At 53.3% G+C, this 14,679-nt stretch overlaps 1 protein-coding gene across 1 annotated transcript; it reads right to left on the bottom strand.

The window, feature by feature from the left end:
* Positions 1–8,716: 8,716 nt before the first annotated feature.
* Positions 8,717–13,394, bottom strand: NPPC (natriuretic peptide C). Its single transcript, XM_030873724.2, has 3 exons — positions 13,157–13,394; positions 12,400–12,710; positions 8,717–9,147 (listed from the first exon to the last, which is right to left on the bottom strand). The coding sequence occupies exons 1-2, from the start codon at positions 13,244–13,246 to the stop codon at positions 12,420–12,422; spliced, it is 381 nt and encodes a 126-aa protein (XP_030729584.1). The 5' UTR covers positions 13,247–13,394; the 3' UTR covers positions 8,717–9,147; positions 12,400–12,419.
* Positions 13,395–14,679: the final 1,285 nt, after the last annotated feature.

The following is a 14,679-nucleotide window of genomic DNA, read 5'->3' as shown; positions in this document are numbered from 1 at the left end:
AATTATCACCTAGGAAAGACTATAGCTTCATATTCACCCCTGTATTCAATGCACTTAACCAGAGTAGTCCATGCACACTTTATTGCTATTCTTGCCATTTATTGAGTATTAACTGAGAGAACAGGTAAGACATTACTAGGGCATGCAGTCTTCTCACAGCCCTCTGAATTAGGTATTATCCCCATTTTACAGATTAAGAAACTGAGGCTCAGAGGGGCAAAGATATTTGTTTAACCACACATCTCCGAAGATGTTTGTCATAAGTGCAAAGGGTCAGAGAGACTTTCTCATCACAGGAAAAGACCACAGAGTGGGAACATTGCCAGAAGACAGACGGAAGCCATGAGCCAGGGAAAATGGGCTTCTCAGGGTCATAAAGGAAGTCTTAAAACTTTGATGGCGGCAATGACAGAGATGGAGCAGCCATTTCTCTTGCTTTTGAGCAGAGATGGGTAAGGAGTAAGCCCAGTTCTGAGAAGGGCTTTTCCTGGAGGCCTCTCTCCTTTACCACGTGCTTTGCACGAGAGCCGCCCTGAGCACTCTGTGATTCTGGGACCATCTCAAGGGACAGAAGCTCACACCCCCAGGCCAGCCACTTTGGCTTCATTTCCTGATTACAGAATGCGGCCTGCTCACAGCCCCCGTCCCTTCTGTGAGTGGTCCCCCAGAGTCACCCCAAGGGTCTCACTCATGAGAGTCACTCAACTTCCCATCTGCAGGGATCAGCGCAGGAGCCTTCAGCTTGCCCTTTGCTGCTAGCAACTTTCGCTGAGCATCAGTGATGTGCCCGTAACTGGGCTAGGTGCTGGGAACATTAGAACAAGAAAGACCTCATCCCTGCCCTTGAGAAACTCGCAACCGCTTTGGGGGAGCATCTTAGTTCTGCCCAAATGGGATTGCTCTCGTGGACCGGGGAGCTAATGACCACTCTGGCCACCCATTAGTAGGTGTCAATAGACACAAAGACATTTGCTGCTTGGCTGAAGGAGAAGGGAGTTTTGGGGGAGTGTTGGGAGGTGTTGGACTGGCTGTAAGGACAAAGCAAAGGACAGACAGAATGGTGTGATGAGGAGGGAGGGGATGGCCTGGGGTCACTTGTCACCCTCCACCCCTGCCCCTCCCCACATGGATTGACCTCAAGGCCCAAAGGCCCAAGTGGCTGGTGGCAGCAGCTGAAAGAGCAGCTCACGAAGATCTGACCCAGCAGCATTGCTCAGGGACCAGAGCCTCCGCGACCCCAGCCCCAGAGAGCTCAGGTGGCCTCAGTGGGGGCTTTCTGTGCCCACCAAAGCAGCATTCCTGGCGGGGCTTCGACAGCATGGCTTGGCCAGTGTCCCCTTTGAGGGCTGGGGTACCATCGACTGTCCACCTGGAGGACAAGGAGAGGAAGTGTTTGGTGCCTCTGGGGTTTCCCTGAAACTAGTGGGGTGATTGTGGCAGGAGGCACCGGCCTCCAGGCTGCGGTAACTTGGGCATCACTGTTCATGGGACTGGGCTTTTGTTTGCAGTTTGGGAAGCCGGGCACTCAAGTGGTGGAGTGTGCGTGCACCTCGTCTTGTAGTAATCGTAGGTCTTCGTGTGCCAGGCAAAGAGCACAGAACCTGACACGCATCATCTCATGTCATCCTCACAGTGGCCACACGAGGTAGGACTATTATTGCTCCCATTTTACAGAAGAGGATGCTGAGGTTTCATTTGCCCAAGCCTCCCAGCTGGAGGGGATGGTGCCAGGAACGGGGCCCAGGTCAGCTGACATCTGGTGCTGGTCCAGCCCCCACTGCATGCAGCTTAGGAAACGCCCCTCCTGGAGAAGGTCCAGCCAAGCACAGGGCTGGGTTCTGAGAGCCTGATTTGATTCTAAGAGTCTCCTTTCTTGGAGTTTTTGAAATTCTTCTCCCTTTTGAAATAACCTTATTGTTTTCTACATAACAGATGTATTGAGATATAATTCACATACTCCTCACTTCACCCATTTAAAATGTACATTCAATGGTTTTCAGTATATTCAGAGTGGTGTAACCATCACCACAATCAATTTTAGACTGTTTTCTTAACCCCCAAAAAGAAATCTCATACCCATTAGCAATCACTCCCTATTTCCCCTCCCCCTCCCACTCCAGCCCTAGACAATCACTCAGAATCTATTTTCTGCTTCTGTAGATTTGCATGTTCTGGACCTGTCATGTACATGGAACCATACAATATGTGACTTTTGTGTCTGACTTCTTTCACTTCACATAATGTTCCTAAGGTTCATCTATGTTATGGCGTGTATCAGCGCCTTGTTTCTTTTTATTGCCAAATAGTATTCTGTTGTGTGACTAGACCACATTTTCTTTATCCATTCACTAGCTGATGGACATTTGGGTTGGTATCGCTTTTTGGTTATTATGAATAATGCTGCTATGAACATCCCTGTGTGTATATATACATGTACATACATATATACACACGCATATGTACATGTATACATACCTCTTCATTGCAAACAAGGCAAGTACAACCAAAAAGTACAAGAAATAAAAAGTCAGAGACACCTGAAATCCCTCATCTAGAGGTAATTGTTGTCACCATTTGGCCAACATCCGGCCAGATGTCATCCCATTTCAAGCCTCAAAAATGATCTAAACCGTTTCTTTGAGTGTGGGCCCAGCTTCCTCCACTCTCATGGGTCATGGATCATGCAGGAGGCTGACACCAGCGCCCGCAGCCCCAGGCCTTCCATGGAAAGATGCTGAGGGCTCTTTGGGCCAGTGCTCTCCACAAGGCGGTGTGGGTGCATCCAGGGTCTGGGAAGAAAATATGTGTGTATATAATACTATCATACTTTTATTAACACAGACGTGCTTGTATTTTATGTTCAGATACCTAATTATACCCAAGTTTTTACTGATGGGGTGCTTTCAGTCGTGAAAAGGAGGTAGATCCGTGCAGAGGTAGATGCTTCCGCAGGAGGCTGTCCAGAGCTCCCAGTTCTTCTCCATGCTGCCTGAGCCCTGGCGGCGGCTGCAGCTCGCCTGCTTCACCTTTCTTTGCTCACACCCGGAATTCACACCAGTACGGGTGTCCACAGACCAACTGACCCGAGCAGTAAGCCAGGAGAGGGAGCCCCGCAGCGCTTTCCGGGGTCCCCTATCTCAGCCGGCGCACCCAAGCCTGGGGTCCATCTGCCCCCATCGACGCACGCTCCACGCGGCACTCTGATGCCCTGCCTTTCTCGCCAGCACCCTCAGGCTTGTCTGACTTTGTCCCAGGGGAGCCCTTGATGCTCCCAGCGCTGTCGCGCCCCCTGGTGTCCATCCGAGTGAAGCGCCTTCTCTGACCCTCTTGGATCTAACATCTAGGACCCCTGGAACCCTGTCTCTGTCCTGCTCATAGCCAAAGCCGTAAGGCCCCCAGCAGATGAGACAAAGCGAGAGAAGACCTCGGAGAGATTCCTCGGAGAGCCGGCCAGCCCCAGAGAGGACAGGTCTGTCCATTCTCCAGCTCCGGATCTGCGGCTCGTCGGCCAGAGGAGGATGCGTGTTCCTCTCGGGAACGCAACGCAGAGCCGGTGCCTGCACTGTCGCTCGTGAAATGAAAGGGTTGGCAAACTCTGGGGAGGAAGCGCACGTATGCTGCCCCGTGTAATGCACAGCACCCATACTGGCCCGACACACACACACCCCCCCCCAGCACAGGGGCTAAAATTCAAACCTCACACCCGTGGGACGGGCCCGGGCAGCCATGGAGAAGAGGCAGCGGGCAGAGAAGCCAGCCCAGACTAAGATGTGTGCAGTGGGGCCATGTCTGGTGAAGGGCGTTAGAGTGGAAAGTCAAAATATCTGATGGACATGGGGGAACAAAAAGAAAGCTGAAGGTATTTTGGAGTGAGGATGTTTTGGTGGTTGTAGCAGTCCAGTAAAGGAGACTGTCCTCAGATTATGTTAATGGAGACCCAGAAAGGGCAGAAGAGGTCAGGGAAGAAGCAAATGGGCTAAATTCTTTGTCTCTCTTGTGAAGGAGCTCAAAGTTATTGTTTGTGATTTTGACTCTGGTAATAATATAAATGTGGGTTTAATAATTTTCATGAAAAACTAAATGGAACCACTAACAATTAAAAACAGGATGTCTACTCTCCAAATCATTACAGATTAAAGCAAGCACCATAGTCTACAGAAGAAAAAAAATTCAATTAAAAGGAACAAAAAATTTAAAGAACCTTAAAAACACAAAGTCGAAATTCAGATAAAGAAGTTGGGCCAAGCATGAGCAATAATGACAATAAATGTGAACAATCTAGTTTTCTTATTAAAAGGCAGAACGTCTTAAATTACATATATTTTAATCTAATACATTACAAACACACCTAAAAAAAAAAAATACCAGAGAGGGAAAGAATCAAGGCTTGGGCAAAGATATCAAGCACAAATAAAAATAAAGTAGGGCTGATAACGTTCACATCAGATAAAGTAGAATTTCCTAGGGAGTGTATGGCACACAGCGAAGGAACTCTAAGTGGTGGCTACGTATGGGTGTAGGGCGCTGGCTCCTGCTCGCTAAAGTGCAGGTCTCCACCATTTCTGGGCACGAGGGAGGACTGCACTTCCTCCGCCCCTCAAAGTAGGGCATGGTCATGTGACTTGGTTTGGCCAATTAAGTGTGACTATAAGTCTCAGGCATCCTGTCTGGGTAGAAGCCCCTGGTTGCTTGACCTCCCAGCAGGCTCTCTTCCATGTCGCATCAACTGAAGAAAAATTCCTTGATTTGGAGGTGCAACACTGAGCCGTTGTATGGTAAGGAGTTGCCCTGAAGGACCGCTCAGCTCCATAATAGACTTCGTGCAGATAGGAAATAAATATTTTAAGCCACTGCATTTTGGTGGTTGTTTGTTACTGCAGCATAACCTCACATTTCCTATCTAATATATTAATTATATTTATATAATATATTTTATATAATAAATATAAAATATATTTTATATAATAAAATATTATATTAATAGTGAACCTTTATGTACTGAATAAATAACAGCTATATGACTATTAAAATATAAAGATAAATAAATACCGTATGATTTCATTTATATGTGGAATCTCAAAAATAAACGAATAAACGCAACAAACAGAAAGAGACTCATCGATATGGAGGACAAACTGGTGGTTGCTGGTGGGGAGGGGTGTGGGGGGATGAGTGAAATAGGTGAGGGAGATTAAGAGGTACAAACTTCCAGCTATAAAATAAATAATTGACAGTGATGTAATATACAGCATAAGGAATATGGTCAGTGATATTGTAATCATTTTGTAGGATGACAGATGGTAACTAGATGTATCGTGGTGATCATTTTGTAATGTATAAGAATATCAAATCACTATGTCGTACACCTGGGACGAATATAATATTGTAAGTCAATTATAAAGAATAATAACAACAAAAAGAAAAACTATAAGGATAAATAGAAAAAAATCACATTTTTCCATCATGATTATCAGTGTTCAGTGGGGCATGGAGGGAGGGATGTGGATGGTGTAGGCGGTGTGGAGGGAGCGTCAGTGACCCTCCAGCCAAGCTCAGTAAATGTGTGAATGTGGGGCAACTCCTAGAACAGGAGCCGCCAGTCATGCAGTGCCCACACTTCGGACTCAGTCAATCTTTTGTCTCCTGCGTTCAGGACAATCAGCTGCCGCCAGGGAGGTGGTATCAGCCCCATACCTGCTGCAGGTCTCCCTCATCCCTGCTAGAGGAAGGTGCCGGACCCCTGCCTCAAGCCAGATCCCTCTTGCACTTTGTGATTCAGTTTGCCTCCCACCCTACCCACCCTGGCAGGCGACTCCTGCAGGCCACCTGACCTGGGTTCCCCCGCTGGCTGGCTCCTGGTGGCTTTAGCCAATTGGAGGCACCAGTGAGAGGCTGGGCGGGGTGGGGAGAGAAGTTGGGGTATTTCTCCCTCATCCCACCCTGCACTGTGGCACGGTTCCAACCCCAGGACAGTCTCTCCCTTCATCCCAGGCTTCCCACCAACTCCTCTGTCACACCGGCCCACACCTCTCTAGATGGTTCCTTCGGTTAAGCCTCTTCATGTAAAACGTCTGAGTCAAATCCCATTTCTGACGGGACCCTGACTTTTCTCCCTCCCTAACTGGGGTTGGGGCTCCTCAGTCTGTCCCCTACCAACCGCCTGGGTTAAGAGCTCTTCCTATGGAAGAGCAGGGCTCTGACCGTGTCCAGATATCGTGGCCCCTCCGCTTGTGTGCAGCCCCATTTTGGACCGCCCGTTTGGCACCAGGGGAGGACCTCTCATATCTCAGGCAGAGGAGGGAAGGCAGACTCCTGGAACCTGCCTGGCTGAGGACCTGGACGCTCTGCCTCACCTCCATGGTAGGGGCAGGGTGGTACCTCCCTGGCATGGGCTCGAGAGACGGGGCCTCTCCTCCAGGTGTGTTCGGGAGCCCAAGGTGGGGTTCCTGGGCCCAGTCCTGCCAAGCCAGGCTCCTACATACCATCAGCTGTAGCACCAGGGAGCCTCAACCAGGCAGACTCCCCCATTCCCCACCCTGACTCCCCAATAACCAAGTGCTTCAGGGAAGGGAATGGCTTCCTCCGGAACACCCCCAGGCCTGAGGCCTTCCAGCACCTGTATCTCTCTTCGCCTCTGCCTAACCCTGTTGGTCTTTCGCAGTGAACCGTCTGACACTGCAGGGGTACCGGCCCTGTCCCGAGGACCAGGGCTCCAGTGAGGCCCATCCCCTGAGCTGGTCCTGGCTGCTGTGTTCACCCCGGTGAGAGAAGCTGCAGCAGCTCTGGAGGCGAGTTGCTCGTGCAGAGGGATGAGCCCCAAGACACAGCCCGGAGGGCTGGAAGCCTTGTGCAATACCACCTCCCGGATAATCTCTGGAGGTTTCAAAACTTTTCCTGGTACTGATGGACTCTCTGTTGATCCTTCCCTGGCTTTTCAGCAGAAACTCGTGGCTGGGATGACGTGTCCCCGTTGCTGCCGAGGAAGCAGTCGGAGGACTTCAGGTTTGGATGTCAAGGAGGACTTGCCTTCTAGCAACGTCCTACGCCAACGGGTTGAGGGGTGGCCTCCACCAGCGGGAGGCTGAACTGGCAACAGTGCATGCTGTTTGCAGCTAATTCGGGGATGAGAGCTACTTGGGAGGAGAGCATGTGTTGCTTGGGCCCGAGGATCCTGGCAACCCAGATACTGTCCACGGAGAAAAGCTTTAGCTTCTGGTGGCGGCTCCCTGAATCCCAGAATTCTCCGCCCCTTTTGTCCCTGGGCTTTGGAAGATGTGCCTGCCTCACCACCGGCAAAGCCCACAGTGTTCCCACCGCCTTCCTGTTCCTGCAGCGCCCCTCAGCACCCCCGACACGGGGCCTGCAAACAGCACAGTGAACGGAGGCACCGGCGAGTCCTCAACCTCATTGACCTGGCACCTGAGTTCTGAGCCACAGAAGCGGGCTGAGAGAAGGAAGATAGCCACACCCTAGAGAGCTCAGCCCAGAGAAGGGCCCTGGGGCAGTGGCGGAAGCTGAGGCGTGGGAAGGGCGCGCCTTCCCCAGCTGGAACATGTCTTCAAAGCTCTTTCCTCACCCAGGTGAGGTCACGGTGTCGGCCGCTGACCCGCCTGAGAACCTGCTGCTGAGGGAACAGAGGTCAGGGCTCAGATGCCAGCAGAAAACCCAGGTGCCACTGGCCACCTCCCCTCCCACCAGAGCCAAACTTCCTCTGGAGATACTCGGCTAGGCCTGCTGACCCCACGGCTTTGGGGCCACTCCGCTCCCAGTCCCCTGAGAGGGGTCATGCTCTCCTGGTGGAACCAGCCCCAAAGGCTCTTTTAGTCCTTGTTTTCACCAAACGAGGGACAGAAGACAGATGGGGGAGCTGCACAGGAGAGTCACGTACCAAGGATGGGGTGAGATTAGCTCGGAATTATTTAAGTTTCCTGCTGGTTTCAGGAAAAGAGATTCTAAGTAGTCATAATTTCTCATGCAAGACTCCGTAGGAACCGTAATTGTTAGCAGCTTCAGGTGAAAAGAAAACACACAACCCCCTTGAAAAGCACACTGCGCTATGCAAATAGGAAACCTGATAATACGTTCTCTTTCTTTCTGAGATCCTTGGCCTCAGGCCCCCACTGAGCCGGGTGCTTGCTATGAGGAAAAGCGACCCGCCCCATGCTTCCCGGAGCTGAGATTCATAAGGTAACCAGACCAGATTCCGCAAGATATATGGAAACCTTCTAAATCTCCCCAAAGCAGAAAGGAAGTTTTCAGTGATTTGTTTCCTTTAATAACAGAGAGAAGATGGAGTAGAATTAGAGGGCCCTCAGTCAGCTAAATTCAGTTTTAATTTAATTCACCACATCTGACTTCTCAGCTGTCCAGTGCTCTGAGCAGAGCTTCCTGACCTGGCCAAGCTGGTCAGAATCACTTGGGACAAAAGCCACATGGCCAGTCCTACCCCTGGAGGTCAGATTCAGTAGATCTGAGGGTGGATAGGGGCAGGAATCTGTATTTTTAACAAGATTCCTGGGGGATTCTGATACAAATCAACCCAGAATTGGGAACGGGCTGCTAGATCTCTTTAGAGGCAAAAGCCTTGTTTCCGCATTCTCCCTCCTTCTCAGACTAATTCTTAAAAAAAGGTGCAATGAGTAAATAAAGACAGCTTTCAAGATGTTCATGGAATGACTTTTTTTTACATTTTTCAACTAGTTAAGACAAAAACATTACAATGATTGACTTCTTCCATTTAGTTACATAAATAAAATTTTTATAAATATCTCTTTATAAACAATATAAATAGCTTTACAACATAAATACATTTATGCATGACATGAATTTACAAACAGCAATGTTTTACAGCTGGTTTTGTCAGTCTCTTAAAAACTGTCCCTTGTCATCACGTCGGTGTAGGTGTGTGTGTTTTGTGTATATAATATATATAATATATAACTTTTTATTTTTCATTAAAAAATAAACAAACAATAAAGTCATACCCCCCTCCCTAAATAATAATAAAACAGCTGGTGTTGTGTATTCCCAGTACCAGGAAAAAAAAAAAAAAGAAATGTAATAGCCACATTGCGCTGGAGGTGCTTCCAGATGCTGGGAGGCTGATGACCAAGGATGACCTCAGCAAAACGGAGCAAGTTCCCAATCCTGAAACACAGAGGGGCCAAGGGACACTCAGCTGAGAAAGCCCAGCCTACAGGGCACTTCTAGAACCTTCCTCCCTTTCCCGCTGTAGCAGGAGGCAAAATGCCTCCACCTTCGCCCTACAGGCCCTGATGAAGGCCTTCCTGCAGAGGAAAAAGGGCCCTTCCACTCGGGGCCTCTCCAGGCCCTCATCCATCGCCTGCTGTGTCCTTGGCACTTCCTGCCCCAGCACAGGTGGAACCAGAAAGTCAGCCAGCCCTCCTCCCCCTCTGACTAAGTGCAGGCCTTGTCCTTGGCTCTCCGTGAGACACAGTGAGGGAAAGGGAATGGAAAGTGAAGCCCCGCCACCCAACCCCGGCCCACCTCTATTTTTTGCTACGATACAAACCCTCCGTCAGGTGCTTTACGTGTCTGGGGGATGGCGGAGGGAAGGGGGAGAGAAGCATCTGAAGATTTGGGAAATCTGGACTCAAGTCCCAACTGAATATTACTTCCTGGATGGCCATGCAAAGCTTTGAGTATCGCTTTCCTCACCCATAAAATGGGATATAGCCACCTCCCAGGGCTGGCTTTAAGATTCAACAGCAGGCCACACACTGGGCATTGGCAGAGTGTCTGGGTCACAGCTGCCCATAAATAGCACTTCCTTCCCCAGCTGGCTTCTCCTCAGAAAGGGTCCCCTTCAGAATCAGAGGAAATGGTGTGTCACGCCGGCCCTGGGGAAATGAGTGGCCGTGCTGGGTTTGCTGGCTCGTGGGTTGGCAGTGTCGTTTGATGAGGGCTGCACCCAGTCTCTGCCAATGGGTGTGTGGGTGTTCGGGGGCCAGAGGAAGGCTTCCTCCTGAGACAGGGTGGTGCCCTTCCAGAGGACAGTCCTGGCAGAGGGACCCCGGGCCTCAAGGCCTTGATGAACTTCCTCAACCCTTCTCTGCCGTCCCACATGTTTAAACAGAGGACAGATGTCTGTGATGTCTCTGGGCCCCATGGGCAACGGGTTCATTCAGGCACCCTCCACACCTCATCTCTGCCACTAGCATTTTATAATCAAGGCTATAACCATCAGCGACAGTCATTATGGCAGCTGGTTAGAGCCAAAGTCAACTCCTGTGTAGACAAATGGCCACAGCCTCAGAAGAGCTTTCATTAATGGGAAAACCCTAAGCTGCCTTTCTCTTTTAAGCCCAGACAGTGAGATACCCTGGGCATCTCCACTAGGAGGTTGCAGGCAACAGGAAGGATGCTCTGCCTTCTCGTGGGGCTGGGGGTGAAGGTGGGGTTGAGAAGGTTAAAGGTGGTGGAGGTGGGCATTCAGCTAAAAGAGAACTTCCAGGAGGTTGACAAGCTTCCCTGGTCAAAGGGGTCAAGAAGCATTAGCAACCTGGATTCCACCTGTGGAGTACCTCTCTCCACGAATACCTGGTACCCACAGACAGCCTCATCTAAGAACAAGGGGTCTATGGGGACATGCATGCCAGGCACTTTCTAGGACCTTATCTCCTGCTGACTCATAGAACAGCCTCTGTTTGGATTCTGAAGTTTGAACTTGGTGCTTAATTCACAAATTGAAAATTGGACGCCTGTGGCTCCTCCGTCTCTTCATTGTTGAGACAGGAGAGAACAGAACAAACCCATCACAACGGTAGCTTCTAAAGGCTGGTCCACCAGTGCCAGAATCATGACAAGTCAAGATCTCAGACAAGCGAAGCCCCTGCAGGAGGAGCACACAGCCTGGCCAAGTCTGGCTGCAGAGAGGAAGGACACCAGCTAAAGGCTAGGGCAGGCGGGCGAGGAGTGCTCCTAAGCTGGGTGGGGCAGGTTTTCCGGGTCATTGACAGACATTTTAAAGAGCTCCTTTGGGCATCCTGCAGGCCCCAGTTCATCTTAGGCTAGTGTCCGGCCCTTAAGTTGCTCATGAGTTAATTTGGGGAGGTAAACAGGTTCACCAACAACCCTAGCTCAGGTGAAAAAGTTTTCTGTGTAGTAAAAAAGGCTCAGGCATTGCACTGGAGACCTTCAAAGATGGGCGCGCTTGTCCTTTGGGGGAAGACAGTGTAGACATTGATAAGGCTTCTGGGATGAGAGAACACAGCTTGGCCTGCAGTGGGACAGAAAGACTGTGGGACAGGGAATGACAGCAGCTGGCTGCAGGCAAGGCTGGACACCAGGAGGTCGGGTTCGAAATCACTCGAATGTCAGTTCCAGAGGTTGGGATGTTGTTTCTCCATGATACTGATGGGCAGCAGGAATGGAGGGGAGTGGAGAGAGGAGGGAAGGACATTTGCCGCTGTACCTTGCCAGGGGTGCAGCACCCGGCCGGGGCTGAACGTAGCACAGGGGTTTCCAGCCTGGTGGAGGCGGAGGAGGCCATACCAGAAACCCAGGTATGGAGCCTAGGCATGGTGGGGGGGGGGCGGGAGGAGGGGCGTGGGGCTCAGTTTGGGACATGTTGAGTTTCAGGTTGGGGCAAAAAACTAGATTATTTTAGTTTCTTTTTCCTTGCCCTAAAATAGTGCCACGAACACTGAGGTTCGATCCTGAAGTCACACGATTGCTGCAGTGTCAGGACCCTGGACAGACCAGTTTGCCCACGGCCATGGTTTAGAGAAGGGACAAGAATCAGAATGCTCTGGGGCAGAAATGCTCCCTGGTGATGCTAACAAATGGCTATTCTCCCTACCTTGAGGGGGCAGGTCTCGCTCCAAGTCTGTCCCATCACAGAGACAACAGACCCAGGGAGCTGTCCTGACCACTGGGCTGCTTACTGCCCAGCACCATGGTGCAGTGGCTAGCAGATCAACTTACCCTTGACTCGTATGTATGCCTTTCCTCCTCTGCTCCCACCAACCCAGGATCAGCCCTCAATTCCCCCAATTGGAGAACTGGGGTCAGTGTTGCTGGTTGCCTTATGGCCCTGGGGTGGGTGGGACCACACCCCCCCCCCAAACTGTCTCTGTTTCTCCAGAGGGAGCCAGGTGGGTCCATCCATGCTGAGCCATTTCTGACCTTGCCAAAGTTCCCTGACCACTTTATCCCTCACTTTCTCCATCTGTAAAATGGGATGATAAATGGTGTTGGGGAAAAATGTCTAGCACACACACTCAATCTTGTGCCCAGATGGTCTGGCTGGGAGGCGGAAAGGTCCAGGGGATCAGAGAGGAGCCGGCCTGCGGGAGGGGGTGCAGGCTTGGTTCTGGGGGGCTTCACGGGAAGCTGGGTGTGCAAGAGCTCCCGGCGGCCGGGGTTGGTAGTACTCACCGCCGCCAGGGGTCGCCGCACTAACATCCCAGGCCGCTCATGGAGCCGATCCTGTCCAGCTTGAGGCCGAAGCAGCCCTTGGACAAACCCTTCTTGTTGCCTCCCTTGTATTTCCGCGCGTTGGGGTGCTCTTGCAGAAGACGGGCCCACGCCGCCCGAGACTTGGTGTCCACGCGCAGGTCCCGGAGCAGTCGCGACCGGTCGCCCTTGAGATTGGCGCCACCGCCCCCGGGAGTCTTGTCGCCCTTCTTCTGACCTCCTCCCGCAGCCTGGGGCTCGGCCACCTCCTCCCCTGGCGGAGTGCGCGGGACCTGTCAGAAAGAAAGAACGGGCAGGTGAAGGGACGCACCGCGGCAGCGCGGGGGACTTTGCGGGGCCGCTGATGCTCCAGCCCGACACTCCGGCCAGCGCGGTTTGTCCTTTCGAGTCCTGAGCGCGCCCCCAGAGGTGCCGGACGGCTCGGCCCTGCATCCACCTGCCACGCGGCCGCCGATGTCCGCTCCTTCGGGGAGCCCCTTGCCCTCCTCTCCTTTGCCCCTTGCCGGGCTGACCACACTGAGGCAGAGGCTGCGCATTTGTCGATGCTCTCCCGAGTCCGGGCTTCGAGGGCTCCGCAGCTCTCACCCGCGCACGTCTCAGGGGAGGGAGAGAGCCGCCTTCCCGCCCCCTCTGCTCCCTCCGGCGGGCCACACCCTCCTAGACCCCCTAGCCCTACCACCGCCCCTCACAGTTCCGACGTCCCTGCGACAGCACCCACCTTCGGCGGCGCCCCGGGCTTGGCTTCGGAGGGCCGGAGCGAGAGTAGCGCGAGCAGCAGGGCGCAGGCCAGCAGCTGGGAGAGGTGCATGGTGCCCGTGGGGTGGCTGGGCGCAGACCGGCGGCAGCAAGGGTGCGCGGGGCCGGCGGGCAGACGGGCAGACGGGCAGGCGAGCGCGGAGCAGGCTGGCCGGGCTGCGACGCGGGTGCGGGTCCGGGTCCCAGTGCTGCGCAGCGCCGGCTGGGTGCGCTCTGAGCCCGCGGCTCCGCTCGCGCCTTTATAATCCAACCTGCCGCTGATGTCATCCTCCCGCCCACAGGGCCGCCCGGGCCAATGGCACTCGCGCCGAGGGCCGGGAGGGGTCCGCGGGGGCTCCCCCTCTGCCCCCCCGCCTCATCCCACCCCGGAGGGATCCCGCGGCTCGGCGGGCTCTCTCCCGACTGCGCTCCAAACTGCAAAGCGGCGCGCACAAGGGAACTCGAATTGCAGGGAGCGCGCTCTGGCATGCCAAGCGTTTGTGCGCCCGCTGCCCTGCGCACAAGGTTGGACCTCAGCACACACGCTCTTCCTGGAAAGGATCAGTTTCCCTCTTTGCAAGTGCAAAGATAGGCTCAGAGGAATTAAGTAACTTGCCCAAAGTCACACAGCCAGAAAGTTGGCACAGCCCGAAATCCACGCAGATCTGCCTTGTTGCCAATCTTTTCCCGGGACACCTGACAGGCGCGAGGCCTGGCGCTGCGGCTCCACCTTTCACCTGCTCGCCGGGACAGTAATTCAGATCGCACCGACGCCTTTAGCTTGGGGGAGGTAGAGGATGGGGCCAGAGGTCCGGGGGGTAGGCACAGAGAGAGCGGGGTTTGCCCGGGGCCGCAGGGGAGAGCGCAAGTCCTTCACCGGACAGTGCGAGCTTTTCGCCTGCGGGTGTGTTTGGGAGCGAAACGCGAACGAGATGCGAGGGTTCATGCGTGTGTGCGGCAGCATCTTGGGCCCGCCGCTGTGGCTCTAAGTGCGCCCTCAGCCCGGGCCGGCCCTACAGAACGTCCCCGGGTCTGACCCGCCAGATGGCTTCCTTCTGCACCGACGGGTGCGCGCCTGACCTCGACTGCACCCACTCGAGGATCCGCAGCTTGTGGCTGTCCCTCCAGTGGCCTGTGCACCTGCACAGTCTGGGGAGGGAGCTTTACCCAGCCCCGAGCCCAGTCTGGTTTCTGTGAGCCATAACAGGTGGTCGCCTTCGCGTTTTCTGCCTCAGAGTGGTCCCTACCATAGTTGTCGGAACACGCCCAAGTATCGCTGCTGCTCACGACTTGCTCTCCCTGGGCAGGGCGTCTCGGTCCCTCGGGTTCTGAGGAGTCCTTCGGGATGGGCCGCGGAGGCAGAGAACCGTAAGACTTGAGTGAGATGCAGGAATCTATGACTCCACTGCCTCCGGAGCAGGGGACTCGGCTGGACAGCGGAGGGTAGGGGAGTGCTTGCGGACCCCAAGCACCAAGACTACCCTGAGGGCTGGAGGCACCTGGACG

This window comes from Globicephala melas, chromosome 7 (assembly GCF_963455315.2).
Source record: "Globicephala melas chromosome 7, mGloMel1.2, whole genome shotgun sequence".
In the NCBI taxonomy this organism is placed as follows: Eukaryota; Metazoa; Chordata; class Mammalia; order Artiodactyla; family Delphinidae; genus Globicephala; species Globicephala melas.
This window is presented reverse-complemented; position numbering and strand designations above follow the sequence as displayed.

What these genes read in the sequence shown, in the direction of transcription:
- NPPC (XM_030873724.2), bottom strand. Translation starts at nt 13,246, where the DNA reads ATGCACCTCTCCCAGCTGCTGGCCTGCGCCCTGCTGCTCGCGCTACTC. An exon ending in AGCCCGGGGCGCCGCCGAAG is followed by an intron (nt 12,711 to 13,156) that starts GTGGGTGCTGTC and finishes TCTTTCTGACAG; the next exon opens with GTCCCGCGCACTCCGCCAGG.